The following is a 14,419-nucleotide window of genomic DNA, read 5'->3' on the forward strand; positions in this document are numbered from 1 at the left end:
GTAGAGGCTCCTAACATCTCTCAGGAGTTTAAGTTGGTCCGAGGAGGGATTTGATCTCTAGGAACGTTCCATTGCCCTAAGGTTGCGGCGTTCCGTGTTTAAGTTTTCATTATACCACGGTTTGGATATTTTTGTTGTTGAGGCATTTTTATGTTGGAGTGGAGCAATGTCATCCATGATGTTGGAGATGGTCGAATTGTAAGAGTCAGTGAGTAACTGCACCTCAATCAAGTCAGCTTGGGAGGAGAGGGCAGATTTACAATGGGCAGCTAGATCAACCGAGTTTATTGATTTGAGGTTCCTTTTCCATATCTTTAATTTCGTTGGTTGAGCCTTCCTCATCAGTACCTCCCTGTTAATATAAAAGAGGATGCAGTGGTGGTCTGACCAGTCACACGGGGTAATGGAATCCAGGGTGACGGTCTGCCCTTTCACGATAATGAGGTCTAGAGTTTCTTTGTTATGGGTTGGTTGGTCACAGTGCTGACTCAGATCTTGATCATTTAAAAAACCTTTAAGGCAAGATACCGCAGGGTCTTTGGGGTTTGCCCAGTGAAGGTTAAAGTCACCAAGGAAGATTTGGGACACGCCTGAGTCAACATTGCCAGACATGATTTCCATGAATTGCTCAATGAAGGAGAGATTGTCTCCCGGGGGGTGGTAGAAGGTGTGCAGTTTGCAAACCGGCAGGTTCTTACTTGAGATGCTGAGACAGAAGTATTCACAAGAGGAGGGCGCATTAGACTCCACGTGAGAAATTGACAGTGTGTCCTATGAATGCAGGCTAGGCCCCCACCCAATTTCCGAGCTCTGTCTAACCTAATTATATCATGAGTGGGAGGTACTAGGAAGTCTTAAAATAGGAGTGGAAGCGGGATTTAGCCAAGTTTCAGTGAGGATGGTAATGTCTAAGTCCTTGTGTTGGATGAGGTCGAAGATATCAGAGGCATGGTTACTGGCTGACCTGCAATTTAGAAGTACACATTTAAGTCGTAGGGGATTAGAGGGGGAAGGTTTCTGGGTGACGTTCACATGAGTGAGGTTCACCTTATTGCTGCCTCTAAGATTACGAGGAGGGTCTCTCGGTTAGAAAGGATGGATTGTATTTGTCTTGGCGGGCTTTGTTGGGGTTGGACCAAGTAGGGTAAGAGTTGTGCAGGTCCTGGAGATCTGAAGGTCGGTCTCCTATCTTCTCGGGCGAGAGGGGCCGTTGGGAAGGGGAATGGATCTCAAGATGGGAGAGGCTAAAGGCTTGTTCATGTGACTTCTATCGCTAGTGGGAGCTTTGGACAAATTTGCAGAGGTGAGGAAAGAGCTGATCACGGGGAAAAGATTGTTTGAGAGGACTTTCAGGTCATGTAGCTCAGAAGTGAGAAGGTGCAACTGTAGAGAAATCTCATCTAGTAGCGCAGCCAAATCTGAGTGTTTGGCGAGGGATGGAGGGTGTGAAAGGAAATCGATTGGTGAAGGGGGGTCTCGGTGTAAGCCTATGGGGTCCGCGATGGTGGAGGGTAGATCCTGGGGAGGAAGTTGGTCATTTAGGACTAGCTGAGTTCCATGTGCTTTTAATAGTGAGGTTGGAGCATTAGCAAGGGGGGAGTGATCATTAAGCTGAGGGTTAGGTCCAGGCAGAACTGGCATGATTGGAGTTGACCGATCATGATCAGTGGTGGGCAGTTGCTCGGACTCCAGCCTACTATGAGACAAAGGGAGAGGGCTGGGGGAGATGGGTCAATCCTTGAGGTGGGTAGTCATCCACCCCAAATAATAAGCCAGTTTCTTACTGCCAGTAATAGCCAAAGTGAATTCGCTGAAGTATGGAATTGCAAGAGACACAGTGGAAGTGTGTGAGAACCATACGTTAGCAACCTGGTACCCAAGGAGAACAAAGGCTTGATTGAGGGTGGAGAAAAATAATTGTCTTGTTTGTTTTAGGCAGTGGGAGTGTTGTGCGTGCATATGTATGTATGTTTATTTGTTTAAATGTTGCTGTGTGAATGAGTACATGTAGATGTACGCTCATGCATGTCTGACATTGTGTCCCTCCTTTAACTAAATATTCTCTTCCTGGAGGCCATTCCTGGTGTCTTAGGAACACCAAATGTATGTGATGCCCTCAATATGAGGGGGTTGTTATGTCAATTTCTGACCTAATGTTGCCACTGGCATAATAACCGTAAATCTTGACATTTGCGGGCATATTTGGATTAATTGTGGCTTAAAGGCTGCTGTCCTTGTTATATTGTGGGTATTTGTGGCTTTATTGAGGCCATCTATCGTATAATCATGGGCTCCCTCGGAATAATGTCCGTGGCTGGCATGATGGAGGGGTTCTTGGCATTATGGTGAGCAGCAAAGGCACAGTCGTAGTCCTGACATAGTGGTGGGCATCCTTGGCATAATGTAGGTATATTTGGCATTATTGTGTTCATTCCTGGCAGGGTAAAGTAAAACCTGGGCATGTGGGTCGGAGTCTGTCTCTGATTTTTGTATCGAGGAAATCCCAAGCTGATATTTAAAGACTATGCATTAAATCTGATTTTTGATGCAAAAATTGATTTTTCAGAGCAATACCATGTTTTCTTTGGGTTAACCCAAAATGAAAAGTGCATATTTGATAGAAAACCATATATTTTGAGAAAATGATATACTGATGTTTGCAATTCTTATGAATGAAAAGCCATAACTATGTAAGCTGCTAGTTAAATGATCGCTCATGCAGTGGGCTGGGGGCATTTCTAGATTTTAGTATTTCCTTTGGGGCCGTGGGCACTTACTGCTGCCACTGTTATTCATTACTCATGTGAAGGCGTTTTATTTGAGAACACGTTTTCTGACATTGCTGTTAGTAACCCCATCTTATAATTTGCACTATTGGTGTTCTATTACAATACAGAATTTAAAATATTTTCCAACCAAAATATTGTATCCAAAATTTAGGCTCCCACAATATCATATTGGTAATCAAATAAAGGTAAGTATGGCTTCACATTTTTTTACTCCACATCTATTTATCTTGAAGATATATATACTATCAGGTATGTAGATGTTGAGTTTAGAATGGTAAATCTGTACGTGCATGTATATGTATTTTCATGATTAATATTAGTCCATGTTCTGGATATGATATTTTAGCAAACACAAGGAGATGATGGACGGAGCGCTGAAACTTTTCAGACACTACCCCCCAGTCACAGATCTGGGTTGAATCCATCATCGTTCTTTAACTCACTTTGTCACCCCAGGTAAGACCCAGCCATATGCAATTCAGTCTTGACCCTGTTCCATATGGGAACAGTCCATCCCGAACTGCCAAGTCAGGTCTTCCCTGGACCGGAAACAAGCTTCCTAGGACCGGTTATCTGAGCACCACTCAGTATTGTGAGATACACCTGGGTGGTTCGCTAGTAGTAATCCTCCTAGGTGTGGTCACTATTGTGATGGTCTCTGGTGTGATCATTGCTGCAACAATTGTCAGTCATTAGTAGAGAGGGACTATACTCACAAATCAGAAGTAGATCTTGTTATGGAAGAAGCTGGAGACCCTTGTCTACGGTAACTTGGTCCTAAGCTTAGCTGCCTTGCACACAACAAGTGCAGCCCTGTACATTGTTTCCACCTCTCCTGCCCGTCTGATCCCAACACAGGACCTCAATCCTAGAGAGTGTTGATTCCCCCACCCCCTCAGCCGGGAATCTGTGATGAACAAAGCAGCAAAATGTTCCTTTGTGAACTTCCCATTTATTTTTTCGGGAGAGTGACCTCTAGTTTAGGAGGGAGAAAATGACACCCAAGGGCCTTAAGCATGACCCTTCCACACCCTTGTTTCTGCCCCCCAAATATGCCCTCTCATTGAGGGGATTTACGTTAATGCTGATGGGAAACAGCCCCTGACCTGTGTAACTAAGGTGGGTAGTTTGGGTCACACTGCTAACCACTCTCTACGATTGTCTGAACTTGGCGCAGCTGGGTGCAGACAGGTTTGTCGTTGGCACACCCCTGGTGCCTGGCTGCATGGTGCCAGTGAATAAACACAGATCCGTCCGCAGCTACTAGACCTTGTACTTGGGAAACATGGGACTCACCTCCCGAGATGAAACTTCCTAGCAGGAAGCCTCCCAAACCAAATGGCTCTCAAATACAAAAGGCGGTGCCACTGAAACACAAGGAGGCGTCTTTCTGATTGAGGCCTCCCAAATCCAATCTGCAAGTTTGGAGGTGCCTCCCTTGACTCATTGTGCAACAGATCTCAAACTGCGCCTCATGGGGGAGCCTCCGTGAGCTGAAACCGGCATGGGGTTGCGCGTGTTACTCTTGATAGGCGATGAGACCTCGCAGTGTGGGCAGGAATCATCCTGTTGTAGCAGTGCCAGGCTGCTCTGGCTATTGTTGATCCTGTAGTGGCAGAGTGAGCTAAAAGGAGTTGGCTGGAATGGGTTCAGAGTACCAAAGGCTGAGATGCATTCCCTGTGCACTATACAACGACTTCTTGCATACTGCAGAGGCAGCTCCCTGCATCTATTTGCATACTGCAGAGGCAGCTCCCTGCATCTTCTTGCATACTGCAGAGGCAGCTCCCTGCATCTTCTTGCATACTGCAGAGGCAGCTCCCTGCATCTTCTTGCATACTGCAGAGGCAGTTCCCTGCATCTTCTTGCACCCTGCATCTTCTTGCACACTGCAGAGGCAGTTCCCCGCATCTTCTTGCACACTGCAGAGGCAGTTCCCTGCACCTTCTTGCACACTGCAGAGGCAGTTCCCTGCACCTTCTTGCACACTGCAGAGGCAGTTCCCCGCATCTTCTTGCACCCTGCAGAGGCAGTTCCCCGCATCTTCTTGCACACTGCAGAGGCAGTTCCCCGCATCTTCTTGCACACTGCAGAGGCAGTTCCCCGCATCTTCTTGCATACTGCAGAGGCAGTTCCCCGCATCTTCTTGCATACTGCAGAGGCAGTTCCCCGCGTCTTCTTGCATACTGCAGAGGCAGTTCCCCGCATCTTCTTGTGCACACTGCAGAGGCAGTTCCCCGCATCTTCTTGCACACTGCAGCGGCAGCTCCCTGCATCTTCTTGCACACTGCAGAGGCAGCTCCCTGCATCTTCTTGCCTACTGCAGAGGCAGCTCCCTGCATCTTCTTGCATACTGCAGAGGCAGCTCCCTGCATCTTCTTGCATACTGCAGAGGCAGCTCCCTGCATCTTCTTGCACACTGCAGAGGCAGTTCCCCGCGTCTTCTTGTGCACACTGCAGAGGCAGTTCCCCGCATCTTCTTGCACACTGCAGAGGCAGTTCCCCGCATCTTCTTGCACACTGCAGAGGCAGTTCCCTGCACCTTCTTGCACACTGCAGAGGCAGTTCCCTGCACCTTCTTGCACACTGCAGAGGCAGCTCCCCGCATCTTCTTGCACACTGCAGAGGCAGTTCCCCGCATCTTCTTGCATACTGCAGAGGCAGTTCCCTGCATCTTCTTGCATACTGCAGAGGAAGTTCCCTGTAGCAGATGCAGCAAACTGGGGCTAGTTGTCTTAGCGCAGAGCACAGTGGAACACGTCTTGAGTACTGATGTGTGCCCACCATGTTCTTACTGGTGAAAGCTGCTGTGTACAAGAGATTGCTACCGCCATACTGGAGCCCTTTCGCATCAGAAGGATGGACAGAAAATGGGTGCTAATGTGGGTCATGCACAATAACAGGTCCACTAGTATCAGTAGGCTGGCAGGCTATCCCAGTTAGCTGTCCAATTGTGATGTGTAGCAGGTCATGGGTTTCAATCCAGGCGAGGCAGACTCCTCTTGCTAGCCTTCCTTGGCCGGTATTGAGTACGAATAACATGTTATTTGCAGCACTTAGAAATGCCAGAAGTTCAGTATAAAAGCAATGTATTAATACTAGCTCACATATTTCTGAATCCCCTTTTACACAGTGAAGGCCACACCCCTGCATCGATGGTAGCAGCCATTCTGTAGCAGAGGCAGTCACCCCTCTCTAGTAGGGGCAGCAAGCCTCTGCCGCAGTGACAGCTGCCCCGAACACTCTGCCCTTACTTGCCATGGACAGCAGTCCCATGCCACAATAGTGTGAGAATAGACCACTGTCTTTGCAAAAGAGGCCTTCTTGATAAGTTGCTATACATACCACAGGCGCGCATCACATCCCATCTCTGGACCCAGACACTTACTGCTCTGTTCCACCCTTGCCCTGAATCGGGAAGTGATGTAAGTTATGTTTTGTTTGTGCTATGGTTAGTAGGATAGCTCAGACGACACATTATTCAGTGTAAAATACTAGGTGATGCATACTGCGCAGGAGAAACTCTATCAGGAATCAGGCACTTTCCTGAAATACCAGGCCCTTCTCTTGGCTGTGATTCCTCCTTTGTCTGTTCCGATTGAATGACACAGATTCTGAGTTTGATGTTGGTGGCAAGATTATTTTTGGCTCATGACACTCCCTACATTAAGTTGGCTTGGACAATGGAAAGTACATTTAACCAAGAGTTCTTCTGGCTAATCGTCTTTTGTTATTCATTTAGATGATACTGTGATCGAGACAGCGGAGGAAGCAAAAGAGCCAGCGGAAGCGGATATCAACGAGCTGTGCAAGGACATGTTCACCAAGATGTCTACGTACCTGAGTGGTGAACTGACTGGTGAGTCCAAGACACTATATCCCTCATGCCGGGCGTCTGTGGCCTGACTCTGCACAGGAGGCTCCCTGCTCTCTACCGTAACTTTAAGAGATTGCTTGGCCCATTCAGTCAGCCTGCTTCTCCGCCTTGAATTAACAGTGCACGCTCTGCATGCTCCTCAATATTCATTTTGTTTTACTACTACCAATTTCTCCCTTATCCTGTTCCCAGTATGAGGTCACTTTCATTAATGGGTAAGAGCGAGCTGACCTTGACGATGAGGTTCTTTATCCACTGAAAATAGTTTTTAAGAACTTTGGACTCCATTATTAAAGATACCAACTTTTGACAAATACAGAAATTTGAACAGAGAGACGCTCCGCTCAAGAAAAATGGGCGCCTTCACTTTAGGTGACGCCAGGATGTACTCCTGAGTTGCAGTACGGGATATGTAAGCAACAGCCCTCTAAAATCTGAACATCGGCACTAACTGAATTATTCAAAGTTCTTAGATCTTTTTATTTTTCATTCCAGCCACCAGCGAAGATTACAAACTCTTGGAAAAAATGAATAAGCTGACCTGCTTAAAATACATGGAGATGAAAGACCTCGCCATAAACATCAGCCGAAATTTGAAGGATCTGAATCATAACTGTGAGTCGCAACCGCAGCTGCACTTGAGGCGGCCTTGGACATGGCAATGGCGCTGTGTGTGTTTGTAGTGTCTGACGTGGGGTGAAGGGCAGTGTTTTTGTGTAGTGTGAGTGAGTTGTTGCCATTTAACAGTTCTTTCATTTTTGTATTGCTCTACTGCAGAGAATTTGATACAAATAGCAAACAGTAGGAACATCTTGAGATATACAAGCTCATGAAGGATGGATGAGATGTAACAGATTTAAAGTGGGGATGGAAAAGTTTTAAAAATCATTTCACTAAGAAAACAAGTAGTTTTGACAGCTCCAGTGAAGGTTCAGTTGTGTGCTTTGGACACTTTATTTCTTGTAGCCTCTAGATATGAACAGTTCTTGCTCAAGGGACATCTTTGTCTGCCCATGATCCCAAATTGACCAGATAGGAAGATTTATTTAGGTTAATGCCTTGGTACAGCAGGCTGCAAAGTTAGAATTTTATCCTAACTTAGACGGTTAGACATTGTAAATCACTGTGCATTGGGGAGATGGGGTCATGGCTTGTATGAGTGGCCATGAAATGAAGAACAGCCTTGAGCAGAGCGATTGATGCTTGAGGATTAGCTGCTAGCATGACTTGCACAAGGTTCAGATGAGCGATAACCGATGAGTGTGCTGATGGTCTGTGGTGCTCAGGTGAGAGTTGGTGTTTAATCCTACTGCGAGAGTAAAGGTTTGTCGATTGAGCCATTGTGTTGATGGCGGGGGCAGCAAGAGAGTGAAGTAAAGCATGAAGCCCAGCTATTTTTATCGACGTAAGAACGACATGTTAGACTTTCATCTTGAGCAAAGGATCGAAGATTTTTTGGGACCGGGCACTTTAATGGGAAGGAATTCTGTTTTCTGAGAGTTAAGCATCAGGAAGTTCTCTGATATCCATAATTGGAGTTTCGCAGGGCATGGACTGAGCATGGTAATTTAAATGATAGGTGTGTTTTGGGGGTCCTCGACATACTGGGCGATGAGCATTTCCAGACCCTTTAACAAGCTATATTGGAGGATGTCTTTCTGCAGTACCAAATTCGATGTGGGAAGACGAGCTAAGTCTGCCAGGGGCAGGAAGAGCGCCTTTGTGCAGTGTGAGGGAATGGAGTCTTACGCGGTGTAGAGATCGATCCGTGCAGTGCGGGTAGGCAGTGACTGGTGTGCAGAGGGAGGTGTTTGTGCAGTGAGAGTGGGCTGATGTCTGGGTGTGAAGGTTACTCTCTGGATGTGGGTGACGCCTGCTGTGACGTGAGGAGTCGTCGTGGGTGGGCTGAGTCTGACCTGATATGCAGGGGATTCTCCGCGCTGGGAAGAGTCTGACAAGGTGCTGTGGCAGAGATTCTGCGAAGTCACAGAACTATGCTTAGGATTATGGGAGTATACTTGCCACAACAAGTAGAAAAATGCCCAACACTAATACGGTTAGCATAGCAAGTACTCCATAAACCATAAATGGAACTGTCATTATATATGACAGTGTAGCCTAACCTCCCTCCCCTTCTACAGAAGCAAAATGATTATATAGGTGTTAGCAGTAGACCCGTACCTCAGTATACACAGATGAAAGTTTTACATCCCAGACGCTGGCACGATCGTTTCCCTGGAAAGGTCCCTCTCCAAGTGTGGGTTACCTATCTGTGCATACCTATGTGACAAAAGTGCGTGTTTCCAAACTACAGCTGCATTTGCTTGTTTTATCTAGGTGCTAAGTCCTGACCAGAATAACAACCATGTCTACATGTACAGACTAAATCCCAGAAAAAGAACAGCGAGCAAAACAGCGTGTTTTGTGTGAAAGTACATTAGCGCATAAAGCAAAATATATCTGTACGGTAACGTGCAAAGCAGAGGATGGTCTGCAACGTGCTCATGCTAACATATGGAAAACGACAATGGGCGTGCACGGGACTTATGACAGTGTAGAAAATGGGTGTCTTGGTGGGCAGGGCCTGAACCGGTGTAGAGTCGGGTCTATGTTCTCCAGATAAACATTATAGTAACAACCCACCTTCTCAAATGAGAATTAGTGCGCCGAAGCCTCCCATCTCTGGTACCTGCCCAGAGTGTCTGCTGACACCTCTGCGGGATCCAGTCCTGAGAACTACTAGGCTGATAACTGTATTGCTAACAAGCCTTCAGTGGGTTTCAAACGTAGCCATCCATCTACAGCTCTTCAGGGGCAGCCAGTGAGCAAGAGAGTTCCAGAGTGCCTTCTGTGATTTCAGACACTACTTCATCTGGGAGACATTCCACAAATACATTAGTGGCACACCTAGCTTTCACTTCAGTACTCATTCTATCAGTTTTACAATTCTGCAGGACCAGTCTATGCATCTGTGGTGTCTCCATTCTGTGGCCTAATTCTGCACCTCTTTGCAATCCCTTGTGCTCAATTGAAAACTAACTTCAGTTTATGAACCTGGATTTTCACTTCATAATCTATAGTGTCATGTCTAAGCCTGGGCAAAGCACTATGCTACGGTCGCGTAGTTTGCGAAGTTCGCACTACGCGAACTGCACGTAGCACAGTGCGAACACGCGTAGCGTAGTGTTGCGTAGTGCTGCGGTCATTTTTTGCTTGCTCGCGGTCCTCAACGTCAAGTTGGCGACCGCGAGCAAGCAAAATGACATCCTGGCGAGACTTTTTCCTTGTTCGCGATCAGCAACATCAAGTTGGCGATCGCGAGCATGGAAAATAAACCTCCCGGCGAGATTCCCAACGCAAGGAGGTCAGGTTTCTCATTGCGAGGGGTCGCGTATGCTCGCGACCGCTCGCGATGAGAAACTACCAGTTCGCGTTGAGAAAGCTGCCGCTCGAGTAAAAATCTACTCGAGCAGCAGAAAACTACAGCCTGCACTGTGCAAGATGCCATTTTCAATGATTGCACAGTGCCGGTTGCTTATCCGCACTGTGCAATCATTGAAAACGACATCTGGCACAGTGCGAACAAGGTACTACGCAGTTCGCGAAGTGCTACGCGTAGCTCACGTAGTGCGAACTGCACTTTGCGTAGCTTCGCGAAGTGCTACTTCGTGAACTACGCCCAGGGTTAGTCATGTCGCTTGTCACTGTCACTTGCCCACTGCTCTTTATTTTGCTACAACAACTGGCTGAGGTGTGTCAAGGTCACAGTTTTGGAATATTGGTCCATTACAAGACACTTTACCGTTACCGCAAAATATGTCTTTCTGCGTAATTGTTATCCATTTGATGCCCTTCCTGTATAGATGAACGTCTGACCAGCTCGGCCCAGGCTCAGTCGAAGCAGCCATCGACAGCGCTGCTGCATAAGTATCTGCGGGCAGCCTCGTGGGCACTAAAGACCCGGAGACGAGAGAGCAATGCTGGGCTTAATGAAGCAAAGGGTTTTGTTGGTCGCTGTCTGCTACAACAATGATTCTTCTCTTGGCCCTGAGATAGTCTGTGATTACTGGGCAGTCACAGTGATGGCTACTGTGGTTTATAAATGATGTCTCAGACCCTAAGACCCTATAAACTCCCACATTACTCCTGATTCTCCAAACATAGCAAGGTTTAGCAATAAAGGTTTACTAAAAGTAGGTTTGGCGCTTCTGCGCAGTATGACAGGAATCATACACCATGAACTCTGTATCGAGTAGAGCAATATCTTTTAAAATAGCAGATATTTTAATTGCGTATAGCAAAAGTAGTAAAGTGAACATGGGCTGAGTCAAGCTCCAAATATCTTTACAGCTCTAGGCGATAAGGCAGTATCTTCCAAGTAATGTGGCCAAAGGCTGTGTTCTGCTGAGAGAGGGGAAAGCATCGCGAGATCTTGGCTGTCTCCAGATTTGCTCTGTTTGGATTTGTTTATTTTGACTCCTGCTCCAGTCAGACTTCTCTGTGCTGCTGCAGCAGAGCTGGTCTCCAGAGGTCCAGGTAAATCGAATCCACTAACTCACTGGCCAATATTCATATAGATCATATTGGAACTTGGCAGGAAGCCAGTACCACAGTAAAACGCTATAACTTTGCTGACAAAACTAGATGGCTTCATTCCTGGATTCCAAGCTTGCACAAGATGTGAATGAGAGTGCCAGCTGATGAAGGAAATGTGAATTCCCAGAGAGTGTCTAGAATCTGAGGTCGCTGCATTTTCGAGACTGTCCTCAGTGGAGCACACAGGGGGCGCTACAGAGGGTCCCAGGATTTGGGTTGGGCCTCATCCCAGTCAGACAGTTTCAGGGTAGTCTTCTAATGTCTGGGTGGGCTGCAGGCAGAACTCCTAAGTAACAGAATTGATTTTGGTCAGTTTTCCTTCTGCTCAGGCAGGGTTCTTGTCGATTTTGTTGTTGACAGAAACCAGACATTGGTGAAGCTTCTACTGGGGCGTTAGGAATTGCATCCCATGGACTTCTCAAGGGATTTGGAAACTGGAATAGCTATTCCCTGTACAGAACATTAGCGTTTTGTGTGCATGCAACATGCCCTTACAGAAGACACAATTCATACCACACTCTTGTCCATGAACACCATATTTATGTGGCACACGTGGTCCCCAGTTTTGGGCACTGAACTAATGTTACCTAGAGATTCAGTAGTCTTGTAGCAAAACATCTGTTCTCACTAGAATCGTGGCTGCCGCTGGACGCCTTCCTATTTGTTGTGGGGGCAGTAGCAGCACTCTAATATGGGTGTGGGTGCACTTTGAGAGCATCCCCAGGTTAGCAGTGCCATGTGGTACTCTGTGCGTAGCACCTTATTGGTTCTCACAATGTGAGAACATAAGTCATTACTTTAAGGGCTTACTTATGTCTAGATGTATATTTATTTATGTTTGAGCCAGCAGGATTGCCAGGAGTTTGTTGCCAGCTTGCAGACCAACTGTGTGGACCCAAGAGTCTTCAGTGCCCTACATCTAGATGGAGCCATCCAGCAGTGGGGGCCTCGGCTAAGAAGGGACCTTTTTAGAGAAAAGGTTTCCTCCCTAGAAATAGGAAATATTAGTGGGCTAGCTGTGGGCGTTGAGGCGACTCCATAACAAATTAGTTGAAATGAGAGCATGGAGAATAAATATTGATTGGATGAATGCCATCAGCTGATTCAGTTGTGCTGTGAGTGATTGCTGAACAGTGACTGACCCTCCAAGGGTGAGACATCGAAGGCAAAATTGGGAGCTTTTTCCAATGATTTAAAAATGCTGCTGGAAGAATGTATGGGGTCTGATTGTCAAATCGCACATCAGGACTCCGAGGGACTTGGACCCAAAGGCGTAATGCGTAAATGTTGACCTCCACCGCTCCCCCCACCCCCGCCTACTCCACAAGCTGCTTCCAGGTGGGGTTTACATGTTCTTCACATGAAAGTAAATGGACCTGCATTTGTGTCTGGTAGCAAAGGCTGATGAAACTGCCATGAGCATCACCTTGTGCTGCTGAGAAGGCTTTTAGACGGGTGTTTTTTGGCATGGTGTGGGACGAATTTAGTTCCTCAAAAGATCTTAAGTTATTACACATGAGCGTTCCAAGAGAAGGAAGTAACATTCAATAAACGATCCCGAAGTTGCATCTTTTGGTAAAGTATTAATTGTGAAGTTGCCGCCCACAGTAGTTCATGCAGGACCGTGTGATAAGGGAAGGAGGTGCCAGAGGGAGCTAGTAATGAAGATATGTGCTGAGGCTGTATGCGTTTAGTTTTTGGAAGTCGGCTTTCTTCGGATATGTAGGGTAGGGAATTTATTAGGGAGATAACAACTCCAAGGAAGGATTGTTGTAGCGAACTGGGAATTGATGCCGTTCTTTTTGCTTCAAAAACCTTTTCTGTGCGGGAAATCTTTGAGGAGGACTGTAAGCAGACAGCGTAGTTTGAGAGGTTTATAGGTTCTGAACTCTCAAGGTAGCCAGTGAAGGTCTCAACACTGGAGTCATGGGGTCACTTTTCTTGGAGCTTGAGTGGAGTTGAGATGCATATGGGCCACAGAGTTAACCTGGTCCTGTTAGTCGGGCATTATTGTAGCCCATCCGGCGACCATGAGAGATCGGACTACTGATCGAAACTCTGGTTTTAGTGGCAATTTCTTTCGTTATGGACAGTAGTGCTGTTCTAAAAAGGCAATGGTGTAATCCATGCGAGAGGTCATGGATAGCTGGGGTTGAGCCAGAATACTTTTGGTGTGAATTTCTAATCTTTATACACATCTCACTTTTATGGCACCCTCCCAACATGTTCAAATGTGCACAAAATTTCAGGTTGCCCCTTTGCTGTGCTAAGGAAGGGCTGACCTATTTAAGAGTGCAGATCGCGGTTTACTTGTTTTTATGTACTTTTTTTGCAATTGTTTGTTCCTAACACTTATGTGAGCTAGTGAGTTTTTAGGTCTCGGCTAGCGAAGGCTGCGCTTGCGCAGTCTCGCTCGCGAGATTTAATGACTTTGAGTGACTTTTAGAAGAGGGGCTTGCTCCCGCCCCTCTTCTTCCCTGTTCTCCATTGGCTGGCCTAGTAAATGCTGGCCAGCCATTGGAGAAGAGGTCCCGTCACTCCGATCCTGCCCCGTCCTTTTCGGATCGGGGGGCGTGTTTTTTGCGAGAAGTCTCAGGGAGGAGACAACAGCAAAACACGCCCCCCAATCCGAAAACGAGGCTCCCTTTCTCCGAGGCATTTTCTGCTGTGCCTCGGAGAAAGGCGGTGGTGTCCCGGCGCATTTGTTAATTTCCAATACTTTGCCTATGGGTTTTGTGGACAGCCTGCTGTGAATAGACTCGCTTGTGAGCTGGTGCTCTTGTTGGTCCAGTTGAGGGTGGGTCTTGATGCGTTCAGAACAGCTGTAGAATCAATCAGGCCTCAATGACTGTGAAGGACTTTCAGAATTGTCGAGCAGCAGCTGAGGTTTTATCTGTGCTCAGCACGCAGCCCTTACCTCGGAGAACGACCCCTTTGAAGACATTGCTCAGGGGGCTTTGGAACTTGCCAGCTCGGCGCTGCTGAGCATCACAAACCATTAAAAACAAGGACTGTCCCTTTAATGATTTACCTCATACACGCCCCGTTTTAACCGTTTTCAGGCGCTCCCGATTCACAGCCGAGCGACTGGTGCCAGGTAGGAGAAGGGAAAAGTGGTGTGTGTCCCAATATAACAATGTGTCAGCGGCTGACCAGG

General features: G+C 46.9%; 1 protein-coding gene across 1 annotated transcript in view; it reads left to right on the forward strand.

The window, feature by feature from the left end:
- BLOC1S2 (biogenesis of lysosomal organelles complex 1 subunit 2) overlaps positions 1–14,419 on the forward strand; it is a 46,778-nt gene that overhangs the window by 10,562 nt on the left and 21,797 nt on the right. Inside the window, exons 2-3 of the mRNA XM_085633327.1 lie at positions 6,532–6,648; positions 7,162–7,281. Coding sequence (XP_085489453.1) covers positions 6,532–6,648; positions 7,162–7,281 — 237 coding nt within the window. The remainder of the gene's footprint in view (positions 1–6,531; positions 6,649–7,161; positions 7,282–14,419) is intronic.

The sequence above is a fragment of the Triturus cristatus genome, chromosome 11, assembly GCF_964204655.1.
Source record: "Triturus cristatus chromosome 11, aTriCri1.1, whole genome shotgun sequence".
Classification (NCBI taxonomy): Eukaryota; Metazoa; Chordata; class Amphibia; order Caudata; family Salamandridae; genus Triturus; species Triturus cristatus.